Raw genomic sequence first — 26,558 nt, forward strand, 5'->3', positions numbered from 1 at the left:
TGTTACATTGTGCTGAAATTAATGCATGTATGCAATTTGTCGGCAGTTGGCTGAGTACTATTAAAGAAATAATGACCCCATTGCATTAAATTACATGATATATTACTTTACTTGCGTAAGAAAGGTTAGAAAATTTTGTATAAAGAAGCTGAAAACTATGAATAGAGGCTCTCACTCTCATTTCATCATTTGATCTCAAAGTTACCAACTTACCATCATCATAACATTTCAGTCAATTAAAATAATAATAATAATAATAATAATAGTAATAATAAGAGATAGTTATCATGAGCAAATATCACTACCTCATGATAACAATGTATCATAAACTTTGAAAAGTTAGAAAAAAAAAAAGAACAATTTCATTTCTTTTTGCAGAGAAATGTTAACAAATATTAATGGTGTTTAGTTCTATTTAGATGTTTCATATTGCATTATTAATTTAATTAAGTATTAAATCTCACATAATATAATTTAATAATTATTGTAAAATATCGATAACTATTCACATAACGCTACTTATAAATGATGCTAACACAAGTAGTGTCTAATGCCAATTCTAATAAATACTAAGGGTGTGTTTGGAAGTAACTGTGTAATTACTAGGTAGGGTAATTATTAGGGTGGTAATTACACAATTAGTAATTACACTATATTTTAAAATGTCAGGTGTGTTTGGATATGAGGTGGTAATTACATATGAATTCCTAATATCTTGTTTGGCAAAATAGTTAGTAATTACATGGGAAAAAAATATTTTTTAATAGCTAATGTTTAATATGGAAAGTTTTTAGTAATTACATAGTGTAATTACATCCAATTCTCATGGTTCTCATGGGAGCCATGAGAATCCATGAGAATTGGAGAGTGTAATTAGAACCCTTCAATTACTTCTAATTACACAGTTACAGTGTAATTACATGGTCAGACAAACATGCCAAATAATATAATTACCTCCAATTACACACAAATCCAATTACATTGTGGCTTTCCAAACGCACCCTAAAAGAATAATTTGCGACATGAATACTTAAATTTAACTCTCAAAATAAATAACTAAATTTAAATTTTTACGGTTATCAAATTTTTTATGACATTAATAATTAAGTTTAAGCCATTAATTAGTAAAAGTTAATTAATTGTGTTATCTATTCAAAAAAAATTTGATGTAATCTTGAATAATTGCCATTAATAAGTGATTTGAATCTATAAAATAAATAACCAGATATACAAACCAAACTAATTCATATAATTTTTCAGCAAAACAAAACTAATTAATATAAAATTACAAAATTACAAAATTACAAAAACTCTCTTGTACTAATCACAATAAATCAAAAGACTTGTCAATTATCCAATAAACATCTTTTCTCTTGTAAATTCATCAAGTAAAGTTATAAAAGAATATGCCTTATTTCTTTTGGATCATTTTGGTTTGTACAAAATTGGTAAAACAAAAATTGAAGTTCTCAATGAAGTCATTGAGAATCACCCACATCAACATTTCTTTGCTTCAGAAACTCTTTGGCCTCAACTATGTCCTATATCAACAAGACACAAAAAATTAAAATAAAAAATCAAACAAAATATAAAATAACATAATTTATACAAGGGTAAATAAGACATAAATACTTAATATTTATAAAACTGTAATTTTCATCAAGTTTCGTTAATACAAACTCCATTTTAAATTTATTAAAAGAAAATTTAGAAGTAATTGATACTATATGTTTCCGTCCAAACCCGATGATCTAGAATCAAAGACTTATATGTGCCCTGTTTAGAAAAATTACAATTTTACAAACATGGAGTATTTATGCCGCTAAAAGAAATCATTGGATTTATACCTCTTACAAATTCAAAACTTTCGGTACTTAAACTGCTATTTACCCTATATATAAATATATATACATAAATCATTTACTTAAAACAAAATGATGACTTGTATTGAAACTTGCTATAGGACAAGTTAAACAGTATAAGAAGTTCAATACCTGCTGGAGTAGTAAAGCCTCTTGAGGACAAATTGGAAATTGCATAAGACCAACTCCAACCATTAACAGACCATAGCATCCCAGAGAGACAATAAAATAGATAGGTGGCTGGGAATAAAATGAAATTAAATTAACAGTTTAAGTCTAAGCATTAAATTAATTAACACTAACAAGTGAAAGGGATTGATTAATAAATGTAATAACATAAACTCACCAACCAAGTATAGCTACGAGGAAGAATAGCTGCCTGTAACAGACCAATCCATAAAGCAGAAATGGTTACCAAAAGTGTTATGATCTTTACAATATGCTTCATCCTTTTATGATGTTAAGACTCCTGTCAACACCAGATTTTTGGTGAGAAAATATGTGCAACTTTCATATAGTGTTAAAGTAGAATAAATAGCTCCTTTTTCATCTTTTGTTTTAGCTCTCACTTTAGGAGACAATTCTCATCCACTCTATATACATTTTCGGATGTGGGAATTATTGAATTTAGGTGTTTTTGAAACTGAAATATTTCAAGACATAATTTCGAGTAACACTAACTATGTATTTTTTTTTTTACTTTTCTAAACTAAGCTTTCAAACCTTGTGGGGGCAAAATACATGGCTGACCATTTAAGAGATATTGGGTAAACTCACTATGTATTCGCAACTGAAAATTGATTGATATACTCAATTTGAATATGGGGTGAATGAGAAATTGTTTCCTAAAGTGAGTTATAAGAAAAGATGAAACATATGACATTTTAATAAAATCATACAAGAAAGAATGAGTTCATATTCATTCCTTTTTAAAATCTATAAAAGAAAAGAAATGACAGTACCACCTCCTCTACAATTCCCTCCGTGTTCTCCAGAAAAACAAATCTTCTACTTTCAAAAAAAATGACAACAAATTCACTAAGGATTCATTAGGCAGTTCACTAAACAACTTTTCCTCAAGTAATGCACTAAATGAAAATCCCATTGCCTATAGATAGCTTCCATTAAAAGAGATGGCAGTTTCAGCTTTCATAAGAAAAATGCTGCTCAGATATGCAATCAATCAAACCAGCCCAGCCCAGCCCTTTTATGATGAGAAGTTCCTGGTATAAACATAATGCCACAGCTTTGGGATGCTGGATCATTTACATCAAAGCACAAAAGACAATGATGCATATTATGATGTGAATCTCATGTCTAACTTTACCACCCATAGGCTCTACCATTCAAAGAAAAAAAAAATTAAAAAAAAATAAATATTGTTGTATTGCCATCAGAAGGGATAAGGTGTGAAATTGTTCTCATAACCCCAGTGTGATAAAGTACCGGAATCAAAGCCCTTGCGCAATTTCCCAACATCATTTGGCATATTAAACTAAACATGAAATCAGCCCTTGTTTTAAAACAGAAATATCCAAAAAGAAAACTCAAATTCAAATTCAACCATTTTTAGGTGCTCATCCTCATCCTTTTTTCCAAACCAACCATTTTGCTTGAATTTCATCAAATCCAATTATAGTTTGGAATTTTAAACATATGGAAAAGACCCATGATTAGCATTTAGTAAAATGAAAATGCATTTGGTCATATATCTGAAAACAATAAGTTTTTACATACGCATATATACCTGGAGGGAGGGCTGAATCGGAGAAGGAGAAGGAGGCAAGCCGTGCCTATTGAGAAAGTTAGGAGAGTTGGATGCGGTTAGGGATTTCTCTAACTCTAATGAGTAACTTTTTGTAGACTCTTCTCTCTCAATTATTTTGCTTGGAAAAAATACCCGAACTATAGCATTTGTAGACTTTTGTCCATTCCGTCTAAAAAATTAATGTCGTAGTTAAAAAAAATATATTTTATGATGTTTTTAATAATTTTTTATTTTTATATTTTTTAAAAAATAAGTAATATTTATTTTTTTAAAACTTAAAAATTAATATAAACTTAGTTTTAAATTTCTTAAAAACAAAAAGAATACCTAGCACTAAGTAAATACAAACATAGATAATTATATCTAACATTCATTCAAGAAATTAAAATATTTTTTTAAAGGTGAAACACTAATAACCAATATTAAAATTGAAATACAAATCTATAAACAAGAAATATTAAATTAATCATACTTGAAATAAAAAAATCAAAACTCAAATCAATCTCAACAAAAAGTTACTAAGACAGAAAAATAGATGAGTACGCTAGCTGAAGAAAAAGAAGAAATTTAGTTGATTTGGTTATGTTAAATTGAATTTTTATTTTTTATTTGTTTAATTTTATGCTAAAATGGATAATATAAAAAAATAATTTAAATAGTTAATTTTTATATTTTTTGTTTTAAAGTTAATTTTTACTTATATTTTTAAATTTAAAAACAATTAATTAATAAAAATACCATAAAATATATTTTTATTAACTGCCACATAGTTTTTTCGACGGAATGGGCAAAAATCTACAAGTGCTATAGTTCGGGAGTATTTTTACTGAGCAAAATAATTCAGAGGGTAAGAACCTACAAGTGTAACTCAGAGGGTAAAAAGCTTATTATTATTATTATTATTATTATTTTGACAGTGATGAGAATATCACATTTAGGAGTGTTTGGTACAAGGGGTGATTACAGAAAATATTATGAAAGAGAATATGATTGTATGTAAATTTATAATTGTGTTAAGTTATGCATGAGAATGTATCATTATACTTAAGGTTGTTTATTGTATCACATACAATGGTTTTACACCCATCCAAATCCAATCCAATTATACATTGAATGTTGGATTTCTCCAAAATCCAATATTGTAGGCTCAACCGAACCGATCCAATAAATCATTGGATTAGATCGGTTCTATCCAATGAATAAATTCTTGTATCGAATTGGATTAATCCAATACTTTTGATCTAATATTTTTTTTTAGACAAATTGTATCCGTCTAATATTTTTAATCCAATATTAATTAGATTGATTGGATCCATCCAATCCAATCTAGAAGTAAAACCTAATTTTCCACTTAAAAGGATAATATATTAGTTAAAAATATTACAATCCAATATAAATTCAACCTAATCGAATATGATTAAAAAAAAGGTGATTTTCATATAATTAAAGGAAACCCACTTAGAAACTAATTAGAATAGAAAGGAATACGATACATTTACATATATATAATACAAAAAAAAGTAAAGAAAACACTTAAATTTGACACTAATTCATCAAATTAATATCTGAAAAACACAAAAACACATATTTACAATCTAATATGTATCCTGATTTTTCAACTCACTAAATTAACTAATCAATTAGACAAAAATGAACTAATTAAGTCACACAGGTTTTTTGGATTTAACTATGAAAAATGAAATATAAGAGAAAGTTAAAAGACCTGAGTTAGTGCCGTTTGCGAGGAAGAAGATGTGTCTTCGCTAGAGAGGGAGGAGCTATGTCGCTTCCGTCGTTGATGAAGATGCCGTCGGCAACTTAGGGAGGAAATGGCCGTCGTCGTCAGCGAGTGGGGGAGAAGATGCTGTCGTCTCCGTCGTCGTCAAATCGCTGGGCAGCGAATCACCGTCGTCGTCGTTGGGCAGGGGCAGGCGGCTTCAAAGAGGAGTGAGGTGTGAGAGAGAATATATATATATATATATATAGAGAGAGAGAGAGAGAGAGAGAGAGAGAAAGGTCTGATTTAGGGTTTTGTTTTTTTATATATTATGTAATAAAATAAATGAGACTCCCTTTAAATTAAATATTTGTTTTGAGATTCAAAATTTATGTACTTAAATAGTATGATAAAAATGGAAAAACATAATAGCAAAATCTATAAAGACCACCCCTCACAGTGGCCATTTCATTCTCCACTAGTCACCTCTTTTTTCCCAAAGGTTTCTAAGACAAGAAGATTGTGAAATAGTTCATAGACAAACCAAAATTATGACACTTTCCAAAAATCTTTCTCATCAAAAGGAATATACATCTATAAATAAGACAACTCCCTTAGAAGAATAAAACTAATCAACTAACTTTCTAAGAGGCCAAACATAATCTTTTCTAATAAAAAGTTGTGAGATTCCAAACCTTGACTCAAGTAACAAAAGATGCCAATAAATGAACTAACATCCATACCATTACATTTACACCATACAACAACTAATTTTCATTCAAATTTTCAATCTTCCTTATAACACGTTTACTAAACTGTAACTAAAATCAGAAATAGAATAACAATAATGTGAGTATTGGGAGAGATGCCAAGTTAAAGAATAACGATATTAATGTCAAAACTTGACATTGGTGCTAACTTAAAAAATAACATTGATGTCAATTCTCAACAATTATTCATGTCCGAGACTCAATTAAACTATCTTACAATTAATTATTAGTTTCTTATATTATTTATTAAATCAAAATAAGTAAGAATCAATATTAAAATACATCAATAACGGTATTTGCCCTTAACATTTTCCAATATCCTGTCTCCGATTTCTCAGTAGCATTGTACAATTTTAGCTTGTATGTTCTCTATTTTGCATAACAATATAGTGCAAAGACTAAAAAAATATTTATAATACATATATTTGGAAGAGCTATACAAAAAAATGTAACTTTGAGAAGAGAACTCTTTTTTTTTAATCATTCTCCACAGAATGAGACTCCCTTTGTAACTACTAAATATTTGTTTTGAGAAGATATTGCTTTCTAAATTTTAGGTCAAAATTTATCTACTTAAAGGGTATGACAAAAATTTAGAGTTCATCAAGTGGAAATACATAATACCAAAATCTATAAAGACCACCCCACATAGTGGTAATTTCATTCTCCACTAGCTAGCTCTTTTTTCCTAAATGTCCCAAAGACGAGAAGATTGTGAAATAGTTCATAGACAAACCAAAATTATGACACTTTCCAAAAATCTTTCTCATCAAAGGAATATACATCTAATAATAAGACAACTCCCTCAAAAGAAGAATAAAACTAATCAACTTCCATTTTAGAAATTGTTTCGTCTAAAATCATCTGCAGCTCCTTTACTCTTTGTCTTGTCAAAGCAATGCAATCCTGAAACCAACATCAAATTCTTGTTTTATCAAACCAAAAACCTCACTCTGTTTATCGAACCAGATGAATTATTATTAAGGCTTAGAGACTAACCTGAACAGCCAATGTATTGGCGAGAGCTGATCCCCCGGGCTTGTAAAGAGACACGAGTTGATCAGAAGAATCCAAAACCACAGTCACAAGAGTATCCATGATCGACTCTTCCTCAGCGGTAGGATCAGCCAATATGTATTTCTTATGAAGTAAGCAAGTTAACGAAAATGGAATCCTGCTTAATTTGAGTTTTCTTCTCTCTTTATTCACTGCATCTCTTCCTTCATCTTGTTCTTCCGAGACAACACTAACTTTTCCATCATCATTCATGGAAACTACAGGAATCTGCACTGCAAGGCAACGAAATAACAAAGATAAAGGGGTAGTTTTTCACATAGCATAAATCCAATTGGACTTGATGTAAAGAAATTTAATTTAAATATATATATATATATGTGTATATTATTTAGATTAGAAACAGAGGGGCTCCTTCATGTTTTTTGAGAAACAATTTCCTTAAAGCTATACTATTCCCTATACTTGAAATATTAGCCAACAGTACTTTCACATTATAAAATTGCAATCTAATTGATGCATACTATCCTTCTGGCTATCTTTAAACCTGGACATGAAGAAACTTCATATACCAAACAAAATAAACACATAAAGATTGAATGTGGCTCAAATTCTAGTGTAGATCATCATTCCAAGATAGCTACACACAACTATGAATATGTTAAAGATCTTGTAAATCATCGACTAATACCCTTCCCTGAAAAATAAAGCTATGTATCATAGGAAACTCAAGCAGAACTCTCCAACTGTCTTTTTGGTTTTCACTGAGAGTGGCTTTTGATCACACTTCCATGGGCAGGCAGAATGTCCTATCTATACAGCTACAAGACCTAAAGAAACTTGGATAGAAAACTTTTCAACATGGTCCCGAAAAATAGAACTTTACAAGCTTTCTACTACCTTTACACTGAAATGGTTTGCTGCCTACGGAAGCATGGTAAAACACCAAACGTGGGTTAGAATAGAACTGGCATTTATAGAAGATAAGTGGAATATCATGGAGCACATACGGTGCTTGCTTTCATGAACACGGGTATTTTGTGTTTTCTTCTTCACTATTAGATTGTGTAAGGCTGGAATTTTGTATCAACTTACTACTAACAAGAAAAATTGGGTTCAAAACAATATGTAAAAATAATTAGTTTATAAAAACAATTGTCAGTTATACTATTTAAGGAAGCTGAATAAATCTAGCCTTATCATAGTATCCCAAATCTTTGCAAAGCTTAGGTTACTAATGATAAAATTACATAGAATTCTTACAATGAGAAAACGCAGCAACGGCTGATAGCAAAGCAGCATCAAAAAGAGCACCATCAGCATCCAAACAATATATGTCCTGACCATGGAAAACCACAGTATTATTAGTTTGTAATGATGCATCCAATCAAGACAATATAATCATAGAAGATTCATTCTTTGGCAAAGAAAGTTGATTAGGAAAAATTATGGTTGAAGAAACATTGGAAACCAAAAATAACGCATTTAACAAATATATACATGGCAGATCAAATTATGAGTTAATGTTATTAAAATTTAGGTAAGGCATTACCAAGTAGGCCATCCAAGCAGCTTTTCCACTAACCAACGATAATTCCTCCAAATCGATCATGCCAGAACTGCAACAACCAAGGTACATATAAACGTTAGAACAAGAAAACTACAAGTCTTTATGAAACAAATTAAGCAAAAAAAAATTATGAATAGAGAAATACTTTACATGCCTTACAATAGTATCAGACAACTGCTTCGACACAACTGGTGCTACCTCAGCTGGCCTACCTGGCCTGACAAGAGGAGAGCAAATCGGAGGCATGTGGAACTCGATGGCTGAAAATTGCAAGCCAAAAGTTAACACCCGAAAAACTTAAGTGAAAGAAAATGTAATAGACATTACGAGAGACACAAACTCAAACCTATGCATCCCTTATCTGGTGACTCTTTTGAAGGGGTCATAACTTCCATTTTTATAGCAGCCAACATTGTCTACACAAAGAAAAGAACCCCACTTAACAAATCTCTTATCTCAACTATACCAACTAACCTATAACACACAAAACAAAACAAAAGGAGCAAGAGATAGAAGCAATCACAGTTAAACCAATCTTTGCCAATGCTGATCCATTAGCAGATGCAACAGCTCCTACAATGAAAGAGTAAACCAAATTTCGAGTTAGAAAGTTTCATCAACGAAAATACAAATAGGAAAATGAATACATATACATATACAAATTCAATTTCAACAAACCTAAAGCTAAAGTTGAATCCCTAGCTTTCCCAAGAGCTCTACCATCAGGTCTTATAGACTCAGAAAGATGACGTTCAAAGAAACGAAGAGGAAAAAGGCGTTTGAAAGCAGCAACCTCTATTTCTGATGACAAATCCCCAGAAGAATTTGGGGGCACAATAACTCCTTCAGCAACTCCATCTTGTACACTGAATCACAACAGTAAAAACACTCTAAAACCATATGTAATGCTATGAAAGTTCCTATTCATTCTTGTATTCGCTGTAATTCAACAGTATATGTATGCACATATATACATAGAGAGAAAGAGAGAGAGAGAAAGAGATTAGGCTTACTGTGAGTGAGAGAGCATTATGAGGAAAAGGGGAAAGAGGAGGCAGTGGGTGATGGAGTCTACTGTGTACGCCGCCGGGAGAGAAGAAGGGAAGCTTGGGAGGCGGAGAAGGAGGGTTGGGCACTCGGGTGAGTCGACTCAAGAATCCGTACTGATTACACTGCTTGTTTTAACAAAAGAAAAACAAACTTTTCCTCAAGTAATGCACTAAATGAAAATCACATTATCTATGGATAGCTTCTCTTCTCAAAGTTATCATTAAGCATATCAATATTGGTAACAATATACAGTAGGAGGAGAGGTATATCGATCTCCACTAACATTAAATTAGACTTTTATTAATCCAACCTATGAATTTCTAGAAGAAAGAATGTAATTTGTATCAACAATGATTATGATTTTTGCCAATTGCAGTAACAATCTAATCTGATTCCATTATCTCCCGACTCCCATTCTGCATTTTCCCTTTCTATTAAGCATTCACCATCATCGAAATTTTCTCACTCAGGCAGTCTTCTTTTTTTTTTCAGTAATTTATATCTGTAAAATTACTTTATGTTTAATTTTATTTTATAATATCAACGACCAAATGAGTAAAAGATTTACCCTGAGTTGTGAGGAAAGGCGATGAGGTAGCTCCGGTGAACCAGTGAGCAAGAGAGAGAGGAAAGGCGAGGAGGTGAGCCAACCACGCTTCAATGGGTTTCAGTTCAGCTTCAAGCTTCAGAGGGAGAGTTAATTAGGTTTTTGGGGAAGATGAGTAGACTACGGGCCTGGGCTTGGTGTCTAAAGCCCATTAATAGTACAGCCCAATTCTGAACCCATTTAAAAGGGTTGGTATTAGGAATAATTACAAGGCACCATTTTTTTTTTTGGTAAAATAGTTACATTTTTACGTTCAAATAATGTTTGTTTACATTTTTATGGTTTTCTAAAAAATAACACGAAAACAACATAAAATCAACAAGAAAACTACATAAAAATAACATGAAAATAACAACAAAAAATAACATACAGATCAGAGACGGACCTACTCTTATCAATGTGGGGGCTATAGCCCCACGAACAAAAATATTATCTTTCAAAAAATTAAATATATTTTTTTTAATTTGATAATTATAAACCAAAATAATAAAAAAGCTCCCATAAAATTAAATAAATATAGTAAGAGTGATTATAATATAAGTATAAATATTTTTTAATGATAAATAAGCCCCCACAAAACAAAAATTCTGGGTCCGTCACTGATACAGATAACAGAAAATTAACAACAAATAAACAAGATTTCAACATAAAAAAACTGTATTTTATGTAAATAAAATCAAAAAAAAAATCGTAAAAATATTTAAAATTCCGTAAAACCGTATTTTTGTAATTTTTTTGTTGTTTTTATGTTTTTGTGAAACAATCCCTTAGTATTATAAGGAAAATTATAAGAGTTTATTTTTTGGGGGGTAAGTTGAAAAATACCACTTTTATTAATCAATTAATCAAATTTACCTCTAATTTTATATTTAATTGAAACATACCTCTTTTTATATGTATTGTACCTAAAATACCCTGACATAAGAGAGTTACATGGAGAGTATCTTGAAGTGACAAGGGCAAAATTGGTACAATGTTTAAAAAAAGAGGTAAAAATGATAGACTTTAAAAAATATGGTAAAAATAAAAGAGGACAATATAAAAAGGATATAGAGTATAGTTTTCTCTAAATTATATATAAAGTTAAGGGGTTATGAGTTTTTTTGGTTTTTTACATTTGTATGGGTTTTTTTATGCCATATTTTTGTAAAAAAAAATGAAAATCCTATATTTGTAAACAATAATAAGTTTTGTCGGGAAAGTCGTAGTGGAGGGACTTGGGTTCGGGTCTGGTCGAAGTCCAAAATATTAATTAAGAAAAAAAAAACTATTTAAAAAATATTGAAAGTAATGTTTTTTTTAAAAAAAAAAAAAATTTGATTCTCAATTAAAAAATTGAAAAAGTGAAAATTGTTTTACAGAACATGCTTTTGAAAAATATTTCTCTTTTCTAATTTTAAAAATAGAAAACTGATTAAAAAAGTGTTACCAAATGCCACAAAAATTAACAGAAGTATTTTACCAACCGTCAGCCTTTTTTTATAATAATTATTAAATTAAATATGTGAAAATTTGATGCAATTCTTACTGTAATTAGTCTTGTTTCTGTGATAAAATTTTGAGTGTTTTAGTCTTGTTTGTATGACATATTTTCTTTTGTTGTTGGTTCTTCTTTGTTTTTCAATACTTATCATCAAATCGTTGTTAGTGATAAATAATAATAAGTTCTGCGACTGAAAGGGTTATTAGTAGTGCAGTTACGTACCTTACACAATAGCTGAATGCTTAAGTTACGAGGTTGAATGAATGTGCTACAATAGTTTCTATTGTTGTGTCTTTTAAGCGGTGGATGAAACAGACATATGTGATCTTAAAGTTAATTGTGATGCTGCAATTTTTTTTATCTGATTTTATTTTAATTTTTTTGTCAAACGATATAAGAATTAGGCGGTTAATTATTTAATTCGTTTTTTTAATTCTAATCCTAGTTATACCTTTAACGGAAAATTATTCTAATTGGATTACAAACGATTATTATTTTAGCTGATTGTTATTAATAAAATTATATTATTTTTTAAAAAAAGAAGTGTGAGCAACAACTTAAAAAATGTGAGATTTTCATATTTTATTAAAATGTGCACAATATGTGTTTGCAATTGAATTCAACACCAATAGCATCTACCATCCTCCATGCATACACATCAATTAAGATATAGTACATATAAATATATAAATAATTGCCATACAATGCAAACCAATCCTTCATTAGACTTTGCTAAAACAAACATTTTCCAACCATTTTTTCCTTTGTAATACAAATTCAAAAATAATAAGTATATAACAAAAAAATAAATAAATATATATTATAAGAGATATTATAATTTTTAACTTTATTACTTTTGAGATCAACCGGTGACTCTAGCACAATGAGTAATGGCACTGCAACCACGCCTATATGGGTTAGCCCTTTTCCTCTTTTGGCAATCGTAGTAGGATTGACCGCGACGCCCACACGGGACAGAGTTGGCCTTCAATGCTTGGTAACTAATGTGAGACCTACCTTGCGCTAGCGTGCGACGACTCGCTTCTGAATCCATCAACATTTCATTATTAACGCCAATATAGTCACCAATTGCACCACCACCACCCAACACCGAGCGTTGGAAGTGATTTAGGCCATGGCTTTTTTCCACCATGTTGAACGAATATGCCCTATCGGTTGCGATGGCTAAGGCCACCATAAGAAAAACCAAGCTTAGCTTCCCTACCACTTCCATTATTGTGTTTTGTTACACCAAAAAGAAAACAACATTTGGGATTCTTCTCTTCTCTTTTTCTTGGTGTAAAAGATGTTAATTAATGGTTGGAAAGAGTTGGGATAAAAATAGAGGGGAAGTTTTTAGAATTTGGAGATTTTTGTGGCTCTTTTTTTGGGTAAGAGTTTTTATGCTATTTATTCATGGTGTTGTGTTGTAAAACTAAAAAGTTCCATTTTTAACGGTATGTTTTGGTATTTGAGAGCACACATTGAATTAACTTTCTAATATTAACATATGTTAGGGTAGGAATTCAACACATGTGTTGACCTCTTTTACATTCTCTTTCTCTTCCTCATTCTAGATATAGGTAATAAAATGTTCAATTAATTAAATCATTTTTCGTAAATTATAAATACAATAAAAAAAAAATCCGATATAAAGTACAAATGTTATCTTATATTTTTATAAGTTTTCTTTTTATTTGTTTTTTTCTTTTGTTAAAAAAAAAATAACAATTACATCAATAAATAAATTAATTATATATTAAATATAACGGGTCACTATGTGTTAATTTTGTATTATCAAGTTAATCATAATTATCTAACCTAAATGTTTTTTAACCGATTCAGCTTAAATATTGATCATAATCCAACCTAATTAATTATCATTGTCATTCGAGTTTGACCTAATTTTATTATATGTTTATTTTTTCACGAATCTAAGCCATAATAATTCGTCAAATTTACGTTGTGACCAAAATTGTCACTTCTACTTTAAGGATTGAGTGGTTTGTGATTAGAAGTAAAAGTTGTTTGAATTTAATTTGTGAAAATGTTGTAAATGTGATTAATTGTAATATTATTGATTAATATTATTTTAAATTTTGTGTTCTGCAGAAATTATTGATCAAATCTTCTATTTTTTTAAATGACAAATTTGATTCTGTATTTTTTAACAATAGTATCTTGACTCAATTTTCGATAATTTTTTTAATATAATCAACTTGAAGACAATTTCTAGCACAAATATTAAAATAATAATAGTGGAGTCTCACGTGCTTCGCACGTGTGTCTCTTAAAAATATTTAGGCACAACTATTTTAAAAAATAATTAGTATTTTATCTACGAAACTTATAATACTACTAAATTGTATCCTTTAAAATATACATCATGACGACAATAATTTGTGACCTCTTCTATTTACAGAAATATAGTACTTTTGTTAACTTTTGTTCTTTTTTATCGTTTCACGGTTCACGTGTCGTTATAAATTAATTATTTTTTTCATGAACATTGACCACTAATAAATTAGGTCTCTTCTTAAAAAAATTAATTAAATATTTTTTCTAATAATTAAAAAATTCTAATCTAAATATATTATTGTTGATTTAGATAAGAAATTTGTACCTTCATTTCTTATGTTTTGAGAATAACAATTTAGTATGTAAATAATATGAACATGATTCGTAAATATGAAGAAACTTAAATCTGATTTGTTTAAGTGAACTTAATTTTTTAAAGAAAGAATTTTAATTTTTTTTTTTAAGATTTATTAGATTTTCAATAAAAAAAAATTAAGAATTAATACAAAGATTAAAAAATATATAATTTATATTTATTTATTATGTAATTAACTAATATATAATTATTTATGGTAATGTTTATAGATATAAACTATAATATATATAGATATAAACTATAATATTTTATATTAAATTATAAATAATTTTAATAAAAAAAAAGATAAAGGTTAAATAAATAATTTAATATGTAAAGCCCAAAAATTATTCAGACTTTTTATTTCTGTAGTCTTTTTTATATAAACAAATCATATGAAAAACTATTAGTAAAAAGAAATAAAAATATGTATTTGTATGCATTGTATATAAAAAGTGGAGTTCTCTAAATTATAATTATTAAATTATTCACACTTTTTATTTTTGCAATCTTTTTTATATAAACAATTCATATGAAAAACTATTAGTAAAAAAAAATAAAAATATGTATTTGTATGCATTGTATATAAAAAGTGGAGTTCTCTAAATTATAATTTTTTTCTTTTGATTAAATGATGTGAGAATTTAATAGTAATTAACAGAAAACATAAGGATAATTTTGTAATTTAATGTAGGAACCCCAAACCTACATTCTCATTTTTATATAGTTATAGATAACCAATCTTGTTATACTCCTCCAGATCAAATATTTATTAAGTTTTATTTTGACAAAAATTAACTCATGGTATTATTTTATACTATTTTAAAAAATACATGATTTAATTTATTATTTAACAAAATTAAAAGTCAAATTAATAATTTTTAAAAAATATAGGGTCCAAAATAATATTCTCTAATGTTATTTAGGAACATCCTATTATTTATTGTTTAAGAGTTTACAAATGATGCATTATGTAACACTCTTTTGATCAATTTTTTTGTTTTCTATAATTAGAAAAGTGAGAATATTTTCAAAAAAACATACCTAATAAAGCTATTTTCACATTTTAATTTTTTAAATCAAAATTAGAAAAAAAAAATTACTTTCAAACAAATTTAAACAATTTTTTTTACTCATTTGTATTTTCTTTAACTAATATTTTGGACCCCGACCCCTACCCTTGACCCGGACTCGGACTCTGACCTAGACCCAAGACCTGGATCGGGATTCAGACTTCGACCTCAAACCCAAGACTACCTAGACCCAGACGTAGACCAAAACCCACATCTTGATCACCCCAAACCTTGACCCTAGACTGTGGACCTTGGACCCAGACCCCAAACTTGAACCTTGGACTTGGACTCGGACCCAAACCTTGGACTTGGACTCGGACCCAAACCCTGGACTTGGATCCCGAACCCAAACTCGACCCCCGATCTTGATTTTAAACCTCGGTGCTAGACCCCCACCTACTTTTTCCCACCTCGATTTCTTATCCCTCACTTAAATCAAACCAAACAAATAAAAATAAAATAAAAATTATAAAATCATCAACTAATTTTTTTTAGGGATAATTTTAAAAAAAACACAAAAATAATAAAAATGCAATTTGTACGAAAATTTTAATATTTTAATAGTTTTTACTTACATAAAATATTTTTATGTTGTACTCTTGTTAATTTGTTGTTGATTTTTTGTTATTTGTATATGATTTCATGTTGTTTATTGTTATTTTTATGTGATTTTTTGTGTTTTTGTAAAATACCGTAAAAATATAAAAAAAAACTTTAAAGGTAAATTTTTTACAAAAATTATTGTTTCATGTAATTATCATTTTATTTTATTATTTTTTTTAACTAAAAAAACAATAAATAATTTGTGAACTTATTATTATGCCCCGCAAATATGCAGAAAAGTAATTTAGACTACCCAAACGCACCGCAATAATTTCCCGCCAAATACACACAGACCTCCTTTTCCCGCCATTTCCTTCGTTCTTCGCTCTACACTCTCTCTCACTCTCAGACCTCTCTCTCTCCAAAATTATCGATCTCGCAGCGGCCGCCATAACAGTAAGTATCTTCTCAAAGTTTTGAATTCATCGATTCCAATTAATGTTCTCCTTAATTTTATTTTTGGTGCTTTTCTATGAGCAATTTGGATTAGGGTTTCTGCATTTTCATAAATTGAATCACTCTTTTACTGTTCGTTGCTGTAGATTATCATTGTCTCTATTGGAATTTGAATCACTCTTTATAGGTTTAGAGTCACTGATCTGAAACAATGACGAGGGAAGAAGTTGAAGCTGTAGTGGACGCAATGGAGATTGATGGAGTTGAACAAAGGGAAGGGAATGCGGTTCCTGAGGGATTTAATGCTAATTATCTCAAAGTTTATTATGGTAATCAATTTTCAAGCAATATTTTAGCAAATTTTAGTCGAGGTCGAAATTATGCTTGTTTTTTTTCTGAAAAAGGGAATTTATTTGATTCAGGGAAGCTATTTCCTCATGCTGATATGTTCAAATGGATGTCATACGGAAATGGTGAGTGTTCTTATTTCAATCCAAGAGAAAATTTGCTAGTTTGAATTTGATTTTTGTAAGAATCCTCTTAGTTCTTTGCGTTTCTGTGCCTGACATGTAGATGGGAAACATCTTGGGTGTGACCACTCCTATTTTGGTCGAAGGGAATTTTCCTTCACTCTGGATAATGATATTTATTTGCGGTTCCAGTCCTTTAACAGTGTGTCAGAACTCGAAAACTCTATCAGAGAAAAATGTCCAGTTAAAATAGACATTGGACCTGTTTACAGCGTAGATGTAAGACTTTACTTTCTCTTAGTTGCTAAAAGAACAAGATTTCATTTTCTCAGTGAACTATTTGTTTTATTATTGCAGTGTAACAAATTTCAATCCAAACAGCAAACTATTTGTTTTATTGCAGTGTATGAGTTATCAATTTAAGGAGTGATAATGAGCTTTTTATCAATTTTTATTGTAGCTTTCCTTTTATACTTGCATTTGAATGTTTGATTTTTGTACATATCATCCTATTATTTAGCTTCTAATACTTATGATTTAGAATTTAAGTTAATTTTTGGCTCATGAATAATTTATCAATTGATTTGCTTTTGCAAGCATAGTGCTTGGTATGGATTTTAGCCAGATTTCCTATCCATGTTTTGTTGTAGGTTTCAAATCCTTACATCCTTGTTTCTGAATATATTATCATGTTTTTTCTATCATTGTTATTAATTCTCTGATATGTCTGATGTTGCAGCCTGCAAAGAGACGTGCATATGCACAAACTGGTGATAATGTTTTCACTCCTGTGGAAAGGGAGCTTATATTTGATATAGTGAGTTCATAAATGCTTGAATTTGGTTAATATTCAGTTCCTAATTCCTTTTTTTTTAATAACTTTTTAAGTTCTGACTCCCCTGTAGGATATTACAGATTATGATGATGTTAGATACTGCTGCTCAGGGGCTGATGTTTGCTTGGACTGCTGGCCACTGATGACAGTTGCTATCAAAGTTATTGATACTGCTCTCAGAGGTTGGGGTTAAATTTTTTAAAATATATACTGCTCTCAGAGGTTGGGCTAAAGAATACATGTCTTACACACCGTTTTAATTCTGCTGCAGATGACTTTGGTTTCAATCACATTCTTTGGGTATTTAGTGGACGACGTGGTGTTCATTGCTGGGTTTGTGATGAGAAGGCAAGAAGGTGGAATATTTATTGTATATAGCTGTATTTTGTTATGTTATGATAAGAAAGGACACACAATTTATTTGCTTTTTTTTTTCAGGTTGACCAATGAACAGAGAGCAGCTATTGCCGACTATTTTCGTGTCTACAAGGTGCTTTGTTTAAGCTACATATGAATTTTGATCACCAATCTTTTATAATTAAGAATTATATTGGAACTTGTTGACCTCTGAGTTTATTTTTCAGGGAAATGAGAATAGTCAAAAAAAGGTATCATTAATTGGTCCAGCTCTTCATCCATTCCTTGCGTAAGTATAAGCATATGCCATTAATTTTTTGACACTAGATTTTTTTGTTTCCTCATCTAATACTTTTTCTCTCCCCAGGAGGTCATATACTGAGGTTCTTAGAAACTTTTTTGAGACAAAACTTCTCTCAAGTCAAAATTTATTTTCGTCTGAGGAGAGATATGAAAAGATTTTGGATTTGATTCCGGATGAATGTATGTTTGTTCTTTCATGGTTTACGATATATAATTCTATTATTTTTCACCTGGTAATTTTGTAAGTGTGATCTATGAGTCATCTTTGCAGCTGTTGCTTCTGAGCTTCGTGGGAAGTGGCAAGATAATAGGCGCTCTTCTAATTCAAAAGATGACATTAGTGTTACTAGATGGGAACAGCTGAAACATCTTCTGCAATCAGGAAACAAGAAGGTAAAAACACATATTTATTGAATAAATATCAACAATAGAAAATGCATAAAATATGGATTTCAATACTTTCTGGAGGCACATCTCTCGTGATAGTGGGAGCATTAATAAAGGAAGTGACATTTGCTCTCCATAAGGATTAATCTACATAATATAATGTGAGATATGGTGCTTCAAAAGATTTTCTGGGTACTGAGGTATTTTGTCTTGGTAGTGTTAAGAATAAGCCTCAACTTATCCACTATAAATTTTTTAAAGTAGCATTGCTAGCCAAAACCAACAAAATCATATAATAAAAACACTTAATGGAAAATACTGCAACCCAAATTTTGAGGATCAATCATCTCAGAATGTGAACGCTAAATTAAACGTTGTGATAAATTAGGAAAAAAGTCTAATTTAAATGGGCTTGGGGATTTAATTATATTGTAGTTGGAATTCTTCTTGTAACTTTGCCGGCTAATCAGATTGGATGTCTATAAGTCCTTGTGCCATTTTGCATATAAAGTAACCTTATTTTGTTTTGCACTGTTTATTGCTTCAGGCACAAGGACTGCGTAGATGCGTTGAAGAGATTGTATTTTCTTATACCTATCCTCGACTTGATATGGAGGTATGTGCAACACTTCTATTTCATTCTAGCTTTTTTGTATCAACTTTAGATATCACATTAGAAACCCTTAAGATGATTTTTCCTTTGTAGTTGTAGTAAATGATGCAATTTATGACAGCAATTATGCAAATCATCTGATGTGTAGAAACATTTCTCATTGGCTACTAATACTTAATGTTGTAGGTTTCCAAACACATGAATCATTTGCTAAAAGCTCCCTTCTGTGTACATCCAAAAACAGGTAAGTGTTTCTGCTTGTAAACCTGAGTGTTGTGCATCTTCAACCACTCTATGTTTAAGCCTATTTTTGTTTTAAAAGATTGGCACTCAACTGTCTGGATCTTCTTAATGTTGCTTAATTGCTATGTGTGACTTTCTGCTGTAGGTCGTGTTTGTGTTCCAATTGATCCAAGCCAATGTGAGGAATTTGATCCTACCACAGTACCAACTCTTTCCCAGGTAATGCTCATTATTATTTATTTATTGTCCAAATCTTTATTAATGTTAGAGCATTTTTTTTCCGTCATTATTATTTGTCAGTCTCAATCTTTTGTTAATTTCCGGAAACTGGTTTACAGAAAACCTTTTTTTTTTTTTTTTTCGATTCAATGTTTTGCTTCAATTTGCTACCCTTATGTAAGAACGATATTTAACTGATTACCGATTATGCAATTGATACATGGTGTCATGATTTGGATACTTTCTTATATAATTTGTTATCTTTTGCAGCTTTTGGAAGAACTTAACATTGGAGGGATAAAAGCAGATGCTGATAACGGTATGTATATACAACTCGTAACATTATCTTTTCTCCATTAAGATTTACAGAGGCAGAGTGTGAGAGATTATAGTTAGCATATAAAATACCAGAACACGCAAAAAGTGGCATGATGATGACGTGAACTTCTTTTGTACCGAACTCTCACCCCAGATAACCGAAGCTGAACCATTTAATTACCCAAGAATTTTAGTCCATTCTTCATCCAAGTTGGGCAAAGTATTACTGCGTATCATTCAAACTATGACCCCAATTTAGGGTCACTCCCTTTCCCTTAGGATAGCTGTTCTTTTTGCAACTTGGGTCAATAAATAATGTAGGCTGATATTGGAGATTTGTTTTCCTTTCCATAAATTTGCACAAATGTTTTTTCTTAATTTACCCTACCCTTACTTTTCACCTCCAGATTGGGATAGGACTTCACTTGGAAAATCAATCAGATTTTTCAGAACTTCATTCCTCCAGCCTCTACTAAAATCCTGCAAGGTATATGGCATCCTATTTCGTGTTCCTTTAATTTTTTTGCGGATAACTATCTCGATAACTATCTATCTCTTATGCCTACCAGTTTTATTGCTTTGCTGTCAAACCATCAAATTTTCAAGAAAAACACTTGGTTTCTATTCAAATGTACAATGAATTGATGTGTTTCGAAATTTTGCAGGAGGATATCGAAAATTCATACAGCGCAAAACTTCAGCATTCAAAAAACTCGATTAGTTGGTAGCACCTTCCTAATTATTTTAACATGATGCTCTCCGTTTCTCGGAGGCCATAGGCACTTTTGTTGTAATTTTATTTCAAGAGACTTGTCTTTCGTTTCAGTGACTAATTATTGTATATTCCCCACACCACTCTTTCCAATTCATATACTATGGTATATTCTGCTTTCAAGAGATGTAATGGCATAAAATTATAATGCTTAAACAACCCATGTGAATTCTTGATTGTGTAATAGCTTAAATTATATGCTTATCCTGTGTTTGAGAGATATAATGTGGCTTAAAAGTAGAGGCCATTTTGGGTTGTTGATTAGTTTCTGATTGACTATATCTTTTGAATTGTGATTTGGGTCATAACGTGTCACTTTGAAATTTTAAGTTGAGATTCACAAGTCATATAAATCATTACAGACCTTTTTGTTTACACTAGCCAATTTAATAACAGATTAAATGTTTGACGGAATTTCTGGTAATGACAAATGCATCACTTTCACATATTTTTATTATTGTCATTTTACAGGTTTCAGGCAAAAGGACCACAAGTTCGCTTTCACAAGGCAAGGCTTTTATTTTTCACTTAGCCAACTACTCTTTTAAACTAGTGTTGTTAATATAATTTGTAATCTTAAGGTTCTAAATTCCAACCAATTTGGATCAAACCATTTAAGATTAGACGAAATGAATTTGGTGTCAATAGTTTGGTCAATTTGGAAATTCTTTGGTTCGGTCACGGTTTTAAAATTTTCGTCCGTGGTTCAAATCAAACCAAACCGCCTAATTCTTTATATATACTTAATATGATTAATTTTTTTAATTGAATATTGACATTTAAGAACGATTTTAGGCATAATATTGATAATTACTTTAGCATTGTGTTAAGCATATTTTGTTTCATTATTGTGTATTATAATTTACGTGATTGATTTGGTTTAGTTTGAACATTTAATTGTTTTGTTCGACTTTGAATTTTAGAAAATCAACATTACTGATTTGGCTCGAAAAAAATGGAAATTCAGAACAAACCAAACCATAAAAACTCCCTATTTTAAACTTGAGCTTAGGAGAAAAAAAAACAATAATCAAATACATGAAATTACTCAGAATTATTATTTCAAATAGAAGAAATATAAATATTTAAAAGGCCATAGACTTATTTATGTTATTAGCAATTGACACTAAGGCCATAGACTTATTTATGTGATTAGCAATTGACACTAAGGCCATTCTTAATGCCTTCGTACAAAATGAGGCACAGCAATAACTTCACTAGTTCACTAATTAAATAGTCTAAAAAAGCAACAAAACATTTCAGTTCAGCACCAAAAACCTAGCCTTTACAATTTAATAAAACTCTAAAAATAAACATAAAACAACAAAAGGAAAAAAGAAAAAGAAAAACAGAGCATAAGCTTTCACTAATTTTTCTTTTGAAGAGAAAGAAAGAAACTCAGTTCTCAATTAGCAAGAACTTCCCAGATCAATTCAGGATCGAAAGAGGGAATTCGAGCAAGAGAACAGTCTTCAAACATGGAATCCTCTGACACTGAAACAGGACATTGAGTTAAAACAGAGGAAGGTGAATTCTCACACTTCCAAAATCCATCTTCAGACACAGCTGGAGAAACTATCTCCTGATCCAAATTATCCCCAAAAAACAGAGGCGAAAATGAAGAATAAGATGAATCAAATGTTGTTGCTGTAGCTTTAGAACAATCACTCCCTTTACTATCCTCACCAGAAAAATCATGCTCTGTAGTAGTACTGCTGCTCCTGCTGCTGTTGTTAGTCTTATTCTTAATCTTCTTCATCATTGATTTCTTAGCTTTGTTTTTCTTCACTTTCTGACAAATAGCTTGAATCTTTGCATCAACTGAGTTCTTCAGAGTATTCAGCTTAGTCCAATCTTCAAATCCCAAAATTCTTGGGTCCTTAAGATTGGGAAAATTGAGTCTAGCATACTCACCTCTGAGCTTATATGCAGCCCTATCATAAGCATAGGCTGCAGCCTCGGCTGTTTCGTAAGTGCCTAACCAGACTCTCATTCTATTCTGAGGAAGTCTAATCTCAGCTACCCATTTCCCCCAATGCCTCTGTCTAACTCCTCTGTAAAGCTTTTTCTTGAAAGGAACAGCCATGAAATTTGATACATGGACTGAATCTTGAATTGGGTTGGTCTGGTAAAAGCTAGAATAGGCATTGAAGTTGGCCTTGTTTCCTGAGCTGAACTTTTGAACAAGGTCTCTTTGTCTATGGTAGACTGAGGAACCTAGTGACTCGAAAACCGGGTTGGCGGTTGCCGCGGTTGCCGTCGAGCAAGATGGGGTTGTGGTGGTGGTGGTGCCACAGCAGTGTGAGAAAATGGAATCTAAGGTGTTTGTTCCACCTGCTAATATGAGATTTGATAGAGATGATCTGATATCCATACCTTCACTAAATGATAAAGCTGAATGATTATCAAGCATTCTGTCCATGATTATAGCCACTTCTTTAACTTTATTTTCCAGGAAAATTGGAGATTAAAAAAAGAAAGAAAAGGAATCAAGAGTTGAATTAAACAAAAGGGCAATAAAAAATTCAAACTCCTTTTTCCCAAAAGGTTGGAGAATTTTAGATTATAAAATGAAAATCCACCAAAAGGGGGGACTTGGATTTGAATGAACAAAAGGAAAAGAAAGCAAAAGTTGTGAACTTTCAAAAACAAGTGATACCCTTTAGTAATTTGAGGAAGAAGATAAGGAAGAGCTTTTGGTTTATGAGGAAAAAGAGAGAGAGAGAAAGGAAAAGAAAATATTTTGTTGTTGGGAAAAAGATTTTGATTTTACACTGTGATTGAAGACTGAGTTTTGGTTTCTTAAGCCATATATGTGTATTTATAGCTGTAGTGGTTTGTGCTTTTCATGAACTTTTTTTTAACCTTTCTATCTGTGCGCCACACCAAAAAGTTCTTACTTGTTTGACATTTTGGTCCACCTTGCACAGCTATTTATTCAATGACCAAATTGCCATCATGGAAAATTTAGGTATTATGTTTATTTATTTACTTATTTCATTTTTGCACTGATAATCTAATAGTAAAATTTTGGAATTTTTGAGGAAGGAAAATAGAAATGAAGTGGTTTATTTTTGTCAAAACCATGGATAGATTTGATTAATAAATTATGCTTATAATTAGATAGATAAACTAAGGTATGATTATGAATAATAGTGATAAATCACATTATTTTTCTAATAGAATTTGCTAATAGATTGAAAATCAATTGAGACATGCCTTTTACTTTAACTACGATCTAAGAAAGAATAAGCAGCTCTCGCTAAATTATTGGTAGCTTTGTTCGCAAATCTCAAATCTTTTGACAAAGACAATTGAGACATTGTTAAGAACAACCAACCCAAAAGAAGGCTCCATTTGTATCGAACCGCATATAGAATCGACGAACAATTGACAATCGAACTCTAACACCACTCTTTGTAATTACAATCCAACTTAAAACTTCCTTGACATCAATAATTTCAGCAAGGTTCCATTGTGCTCTTATCATAATTGTCATTCTCACCAAGTCCAATATTGTTAATTATCATATTTTAAATGAAATAATATATTAAAAAAAAAAGAAACAATGTTGCTTCATATTATTGTTTTGTTGAAGGTGTTTATAGTAAATTGAAATATGTTGTTCTAGAAGAAAGAAAAGAAAACTGTTAATGTGTGAACTGAGTAATAGTAAAGACTAAAAAGAAAAGATTGAATTGAAGCTGGGTTTGGTGTGGTCCCATAAAAGTGAAGACAGTACTGCATAAGCCCAAAAAGCTACTTTTTTTATTAATTAGAGAAAGACAGTCAACTTTTTGTATTTAAAGTCTACACCAACAATTACTTCATCAGGGCCACGCGTCTACTTTCCCATCATCATTATTATTGTTATTATTTAGGGTTTTTTTTTATATATTTATTGTTATTATCATTTAGGTTATTTATCTCCAAATTCTCATATTTCTTATTTCTTTTTAATGGATCCAAATTCTCCTATCTCTCTCTCTTTTTTTTCTCATTATGATAGCTATACCAAATAGTTCGTTTTTTTTTTCTACTCTTGTTACTTTTATTTTTGTGTGTAGTGAAATTGGGATTGTACATAAATTTTTATAAATTGTCTAACTTAACTTAAATAATTCGCTCAAATTGACCTAAAAAAATTGAAAAAATTAGACAAAAGATACAAATAGAAAAACTTGAATAAATTAACGAAAAATATAAATCGAAAATTTGATAAAAATTTAATTTGCCTAATAAAAATAATGCTAACTTACCCAATCAATCTGAACTATAATATAATTTATATACATATTTAATAAATATAAAGTTCAAACTACCATGTTTATTTTATAGTGGTTGATTTGAACTTTAAATTAATCTATAAATATAATTTATATCATTATCACAATTAATTAAAATATAAAAATTGAATTTAAATAAAAAAAATATTAGTAATCAATTTGACAGGTTCACTCGAACAAACCAACCAACTCATTAGGCGGTTTACAATTTTTCCCCTTAATTAGGCAAATTTCACTTGATTTTTTGTAATCCGATCTTTACACTGAGTTGAATAAAATGCAGGGGAATTACCCCATATACTATTTTTTAACTTTTTTTTTTAATTTACGGTTTGAGTTGCTCCGGTAATTTCTTCAGTGGTTTCTATGTAGGTTGCTATGTAGATTTTGGTTGTAATTTAGGTTGCTCCGGTTGCTATAGGTATTTTTGTATGGAATTCCGTAAAAATAAAAAAAAATATATTTTGAAGTATAAAAATAAAAAAACTTCCTAAAATGTAATATAAACCAATTGACGCCCACCCCTAATAATTTCTCCAATCTTGGGTGAGTTAAAAATAAAGCCAACCCACCCATTAAATCCGAGCTATTTCAACTGATTTTTTGAATGTTTTTATTTTATATTATAATATAATTTATATATATTTTTAAAAAATACAAAGTTGAAACTATATTTACTTAGGGATGGCAATTATACCCGCGGGTTCGGGTACTCGCCCCTAATGGGGCGGGTACGGGAGTTGACTTTCGGGGGCGGGGGCGGGGGCGGGGCGGGTATGTGTTTAAAGATTCATACCCGAGTTGGAAACGGGGCCGGAGCGGGGGAATAGATAATGATTATTTTTTTAATTCTCTTTGAAACATCATTTTTTTTTCAAAAATATATATGTAATGGGTACCTGATGGGAATCCTTCTCCCGTCGGGTAATCCCCGCCCCGCCCCCGCTTTAATTTAAACGTGTATTGGGGCGGGTATGGGGTGAATTTAAGAAGCGAGTATGGAGGTGGGAGAGCAATCCCCGCACCCGCCCCGCCCCGTTTACATCCCTATATTTACCTCATAGTAGTTGATTTGAGCTTTAGATTTAAACTATATTTATCTCATTATCACAATTAATTAAAACATAAAATTAATTTTGACAAAAAAAAAAACATATGTTTGCCGGTTTGGTGCCGCCAACCAACCCAT

At 30.5% G+C, this 26,558-nt stretch overlaps 5 protein-coding genes across 8 annotated transcripts; 1 reads left to right on the forward strand and 4 right to left on the reverse strand.

The window, feature by feature from the left end:
• Positions 1-1,230: 1,230 nt before the first annotated feature.
• On the reverse strand, positions 1,231-5,678 carry LOC115717304 (dolichol-phosphate mannose synthase subunit 3). 2 transcript variants are annotated; one of them, XM_030646274.2, is made up of 5 exons: positions 5,354-5,650; positions 3,610-3,655; positions 2,209-2,331; positions 1,995-2,102; positions 1,231-1,541 (listed from the first exon to the last, which is right to left on the reverse strand). In XM_030646274.2, exons 3-5 carry the CDS (start codon positions 2,308-2,310, stop codon positions 1,479-1,481), a joined length of 273 nt encoding a protein of 90 aa, XP_030502134.2. In that variant the 5' UTR covers positions 2,311-2,331; positions 3,610-3,655; positions 5,354-5,650; the 3' UTR covers positions 1,231-1,478. The 2 variants fall into 2 exon arrangements, with proteins under 2 accessions (XP_030502134.2, XP_030502133.2); XM_030646273.2 differs by lacking the exon at positions 3,610-3,655 and having other exon boundaries at positions 5,354-5,678.
• An 838-nt stretch (positions 5,679-6,516) lies between these two features.
• On the reverse strand, positions 6,517-10,508 carry LOC115717042 (uncharacterized). Of its 2 annotated transcripts, none has more exons than XM_030645983.2 (10): positions 10,320-10,508; positions 9,715-9,873; positions 9,380-9,567; positions 9,225-9,274; positions 9,048-9,117; positions 8,856-8,961; positions 8,684-8,750; positions 8,395-8,470; positions 7,117-7,406; positions 6,517-7,023 (listed from the first exon to the last, which is right to left on the reverse strand). In XM_030645983.2, exons 2-10 carry the CDS (start codon positions 9,729-9,731, stop codon positions 6,940-6,942), a joined length of 948 nt encoding a protein of 315 aa, XP_030501843.1. In that variant the 5' UTR covers positions 9,732-9,873; positions 10,320-10,508; the 3' UTR covers positions 6,517-6,939. The 2 variants fall into 2 exon arrangements, with proteins under 2 accessions (XP_030501843.1, XP_060971969.1); XM_061115986.1 differs by having other exon boundaries at positions 9,715-10,253; positions 10,320-10,442.
• A 2,033-nt stretch (positions 10,509-12,541) lies between these two features.
• Positions 12,542-13,115, reverse strand: LOC115718129 (protein RALF-like 4). The gene has a single exon (XM_030647089.2). The coding sequence runs from the start codon at positions 13,073-13,075 to the stop codon at positions 12,704-12,706; it is 372 nt and encodes a 123-aa protein (XP_030502949.2). The 5' UTR covers positions 13,076-13,115; the 3' UTR covers positions 12,542-12,703.
• A 3,312-nt stretch (positions 13,116-16,427) lies between these two features.
• On the forward strand, positions 16,428-21,249 carry LOC115715645 (uncharacterized). Of its 2 annotated transcripts, none has more exons than XM_030644306.2 (17): positions 16,428-16,566; positions 16,713-16,895; positions 16,989-17,039; positions 17,140-17,315; positions 17,776-17,853; positions 17,942-18,053; positions 18,143-18,227; positions 18,310-18,361; positions 18,456-18,517; positions 18,596-18,711; positions 18,803-18,924; positions 19,466-19,534; positions 19,718-19,775; positions 19,920-19,993; positions 20,264-20,312; positions 20,719-20,798; positions 20,977-21,249. In XM_030644306.2, the coding sequence occupies exons 2-17, from the start codon at positions 16,778-16,780 to the stop codon at positions 21,037-21,039; spliced, it is 1,365 nt and encodes a 454-aa protein (XP_030500166.2). In that variant the 5' UTR covers positions 16,428-16,566; positions 16,713-16,777; the 3' UTR covers positions 21,040-21,249. The 2 variants fall into 2 exon arrangements, with proteins under 2 accessions (XP_030500166.2, XP_030500165.2); XM_030644305.2 differs by having other exon boundaries at positions 16,754-16,895.
• Positions 21,250-22,118: 869 nt separating this feature from the next.
• On the reverse strand, positions 22,119-23,960 carry LOC115717190 (ethylene-responsive transcription factor ERF061). The gene has a single exon (XM_030646150.2). It carries the CDS (start codon positions 23,503-23,505, stop codon positions 22,489-22,491), a length of 1,017 nt encoding a protein of 338 aa, XP_030502010.2. The 5' UTR covers positions 23,506-23,960; the 3' UTR covers positions 22,119-22,488.
• Between the last annotated feature and the right edge of the window lie 2,598 nt (positions 23,961-26,558).

The sequence above is a fragment of the Cannabis sativa genome, chromosome 5 (genome assembly GCF_029168945.1).
Source record: "Cannabis sativa cultivar Pink pepper isolate KNU-18-1 chromosome 5, ASM2916894v1, whole genome shotgun sequence".
Taxonomy (NCBI): Eukaryota; Viridiplantae; Streptophyta; class Magnoliopsida; order Rosales; family Cannabaceae; genus Cannabis; species Cannabis sativa.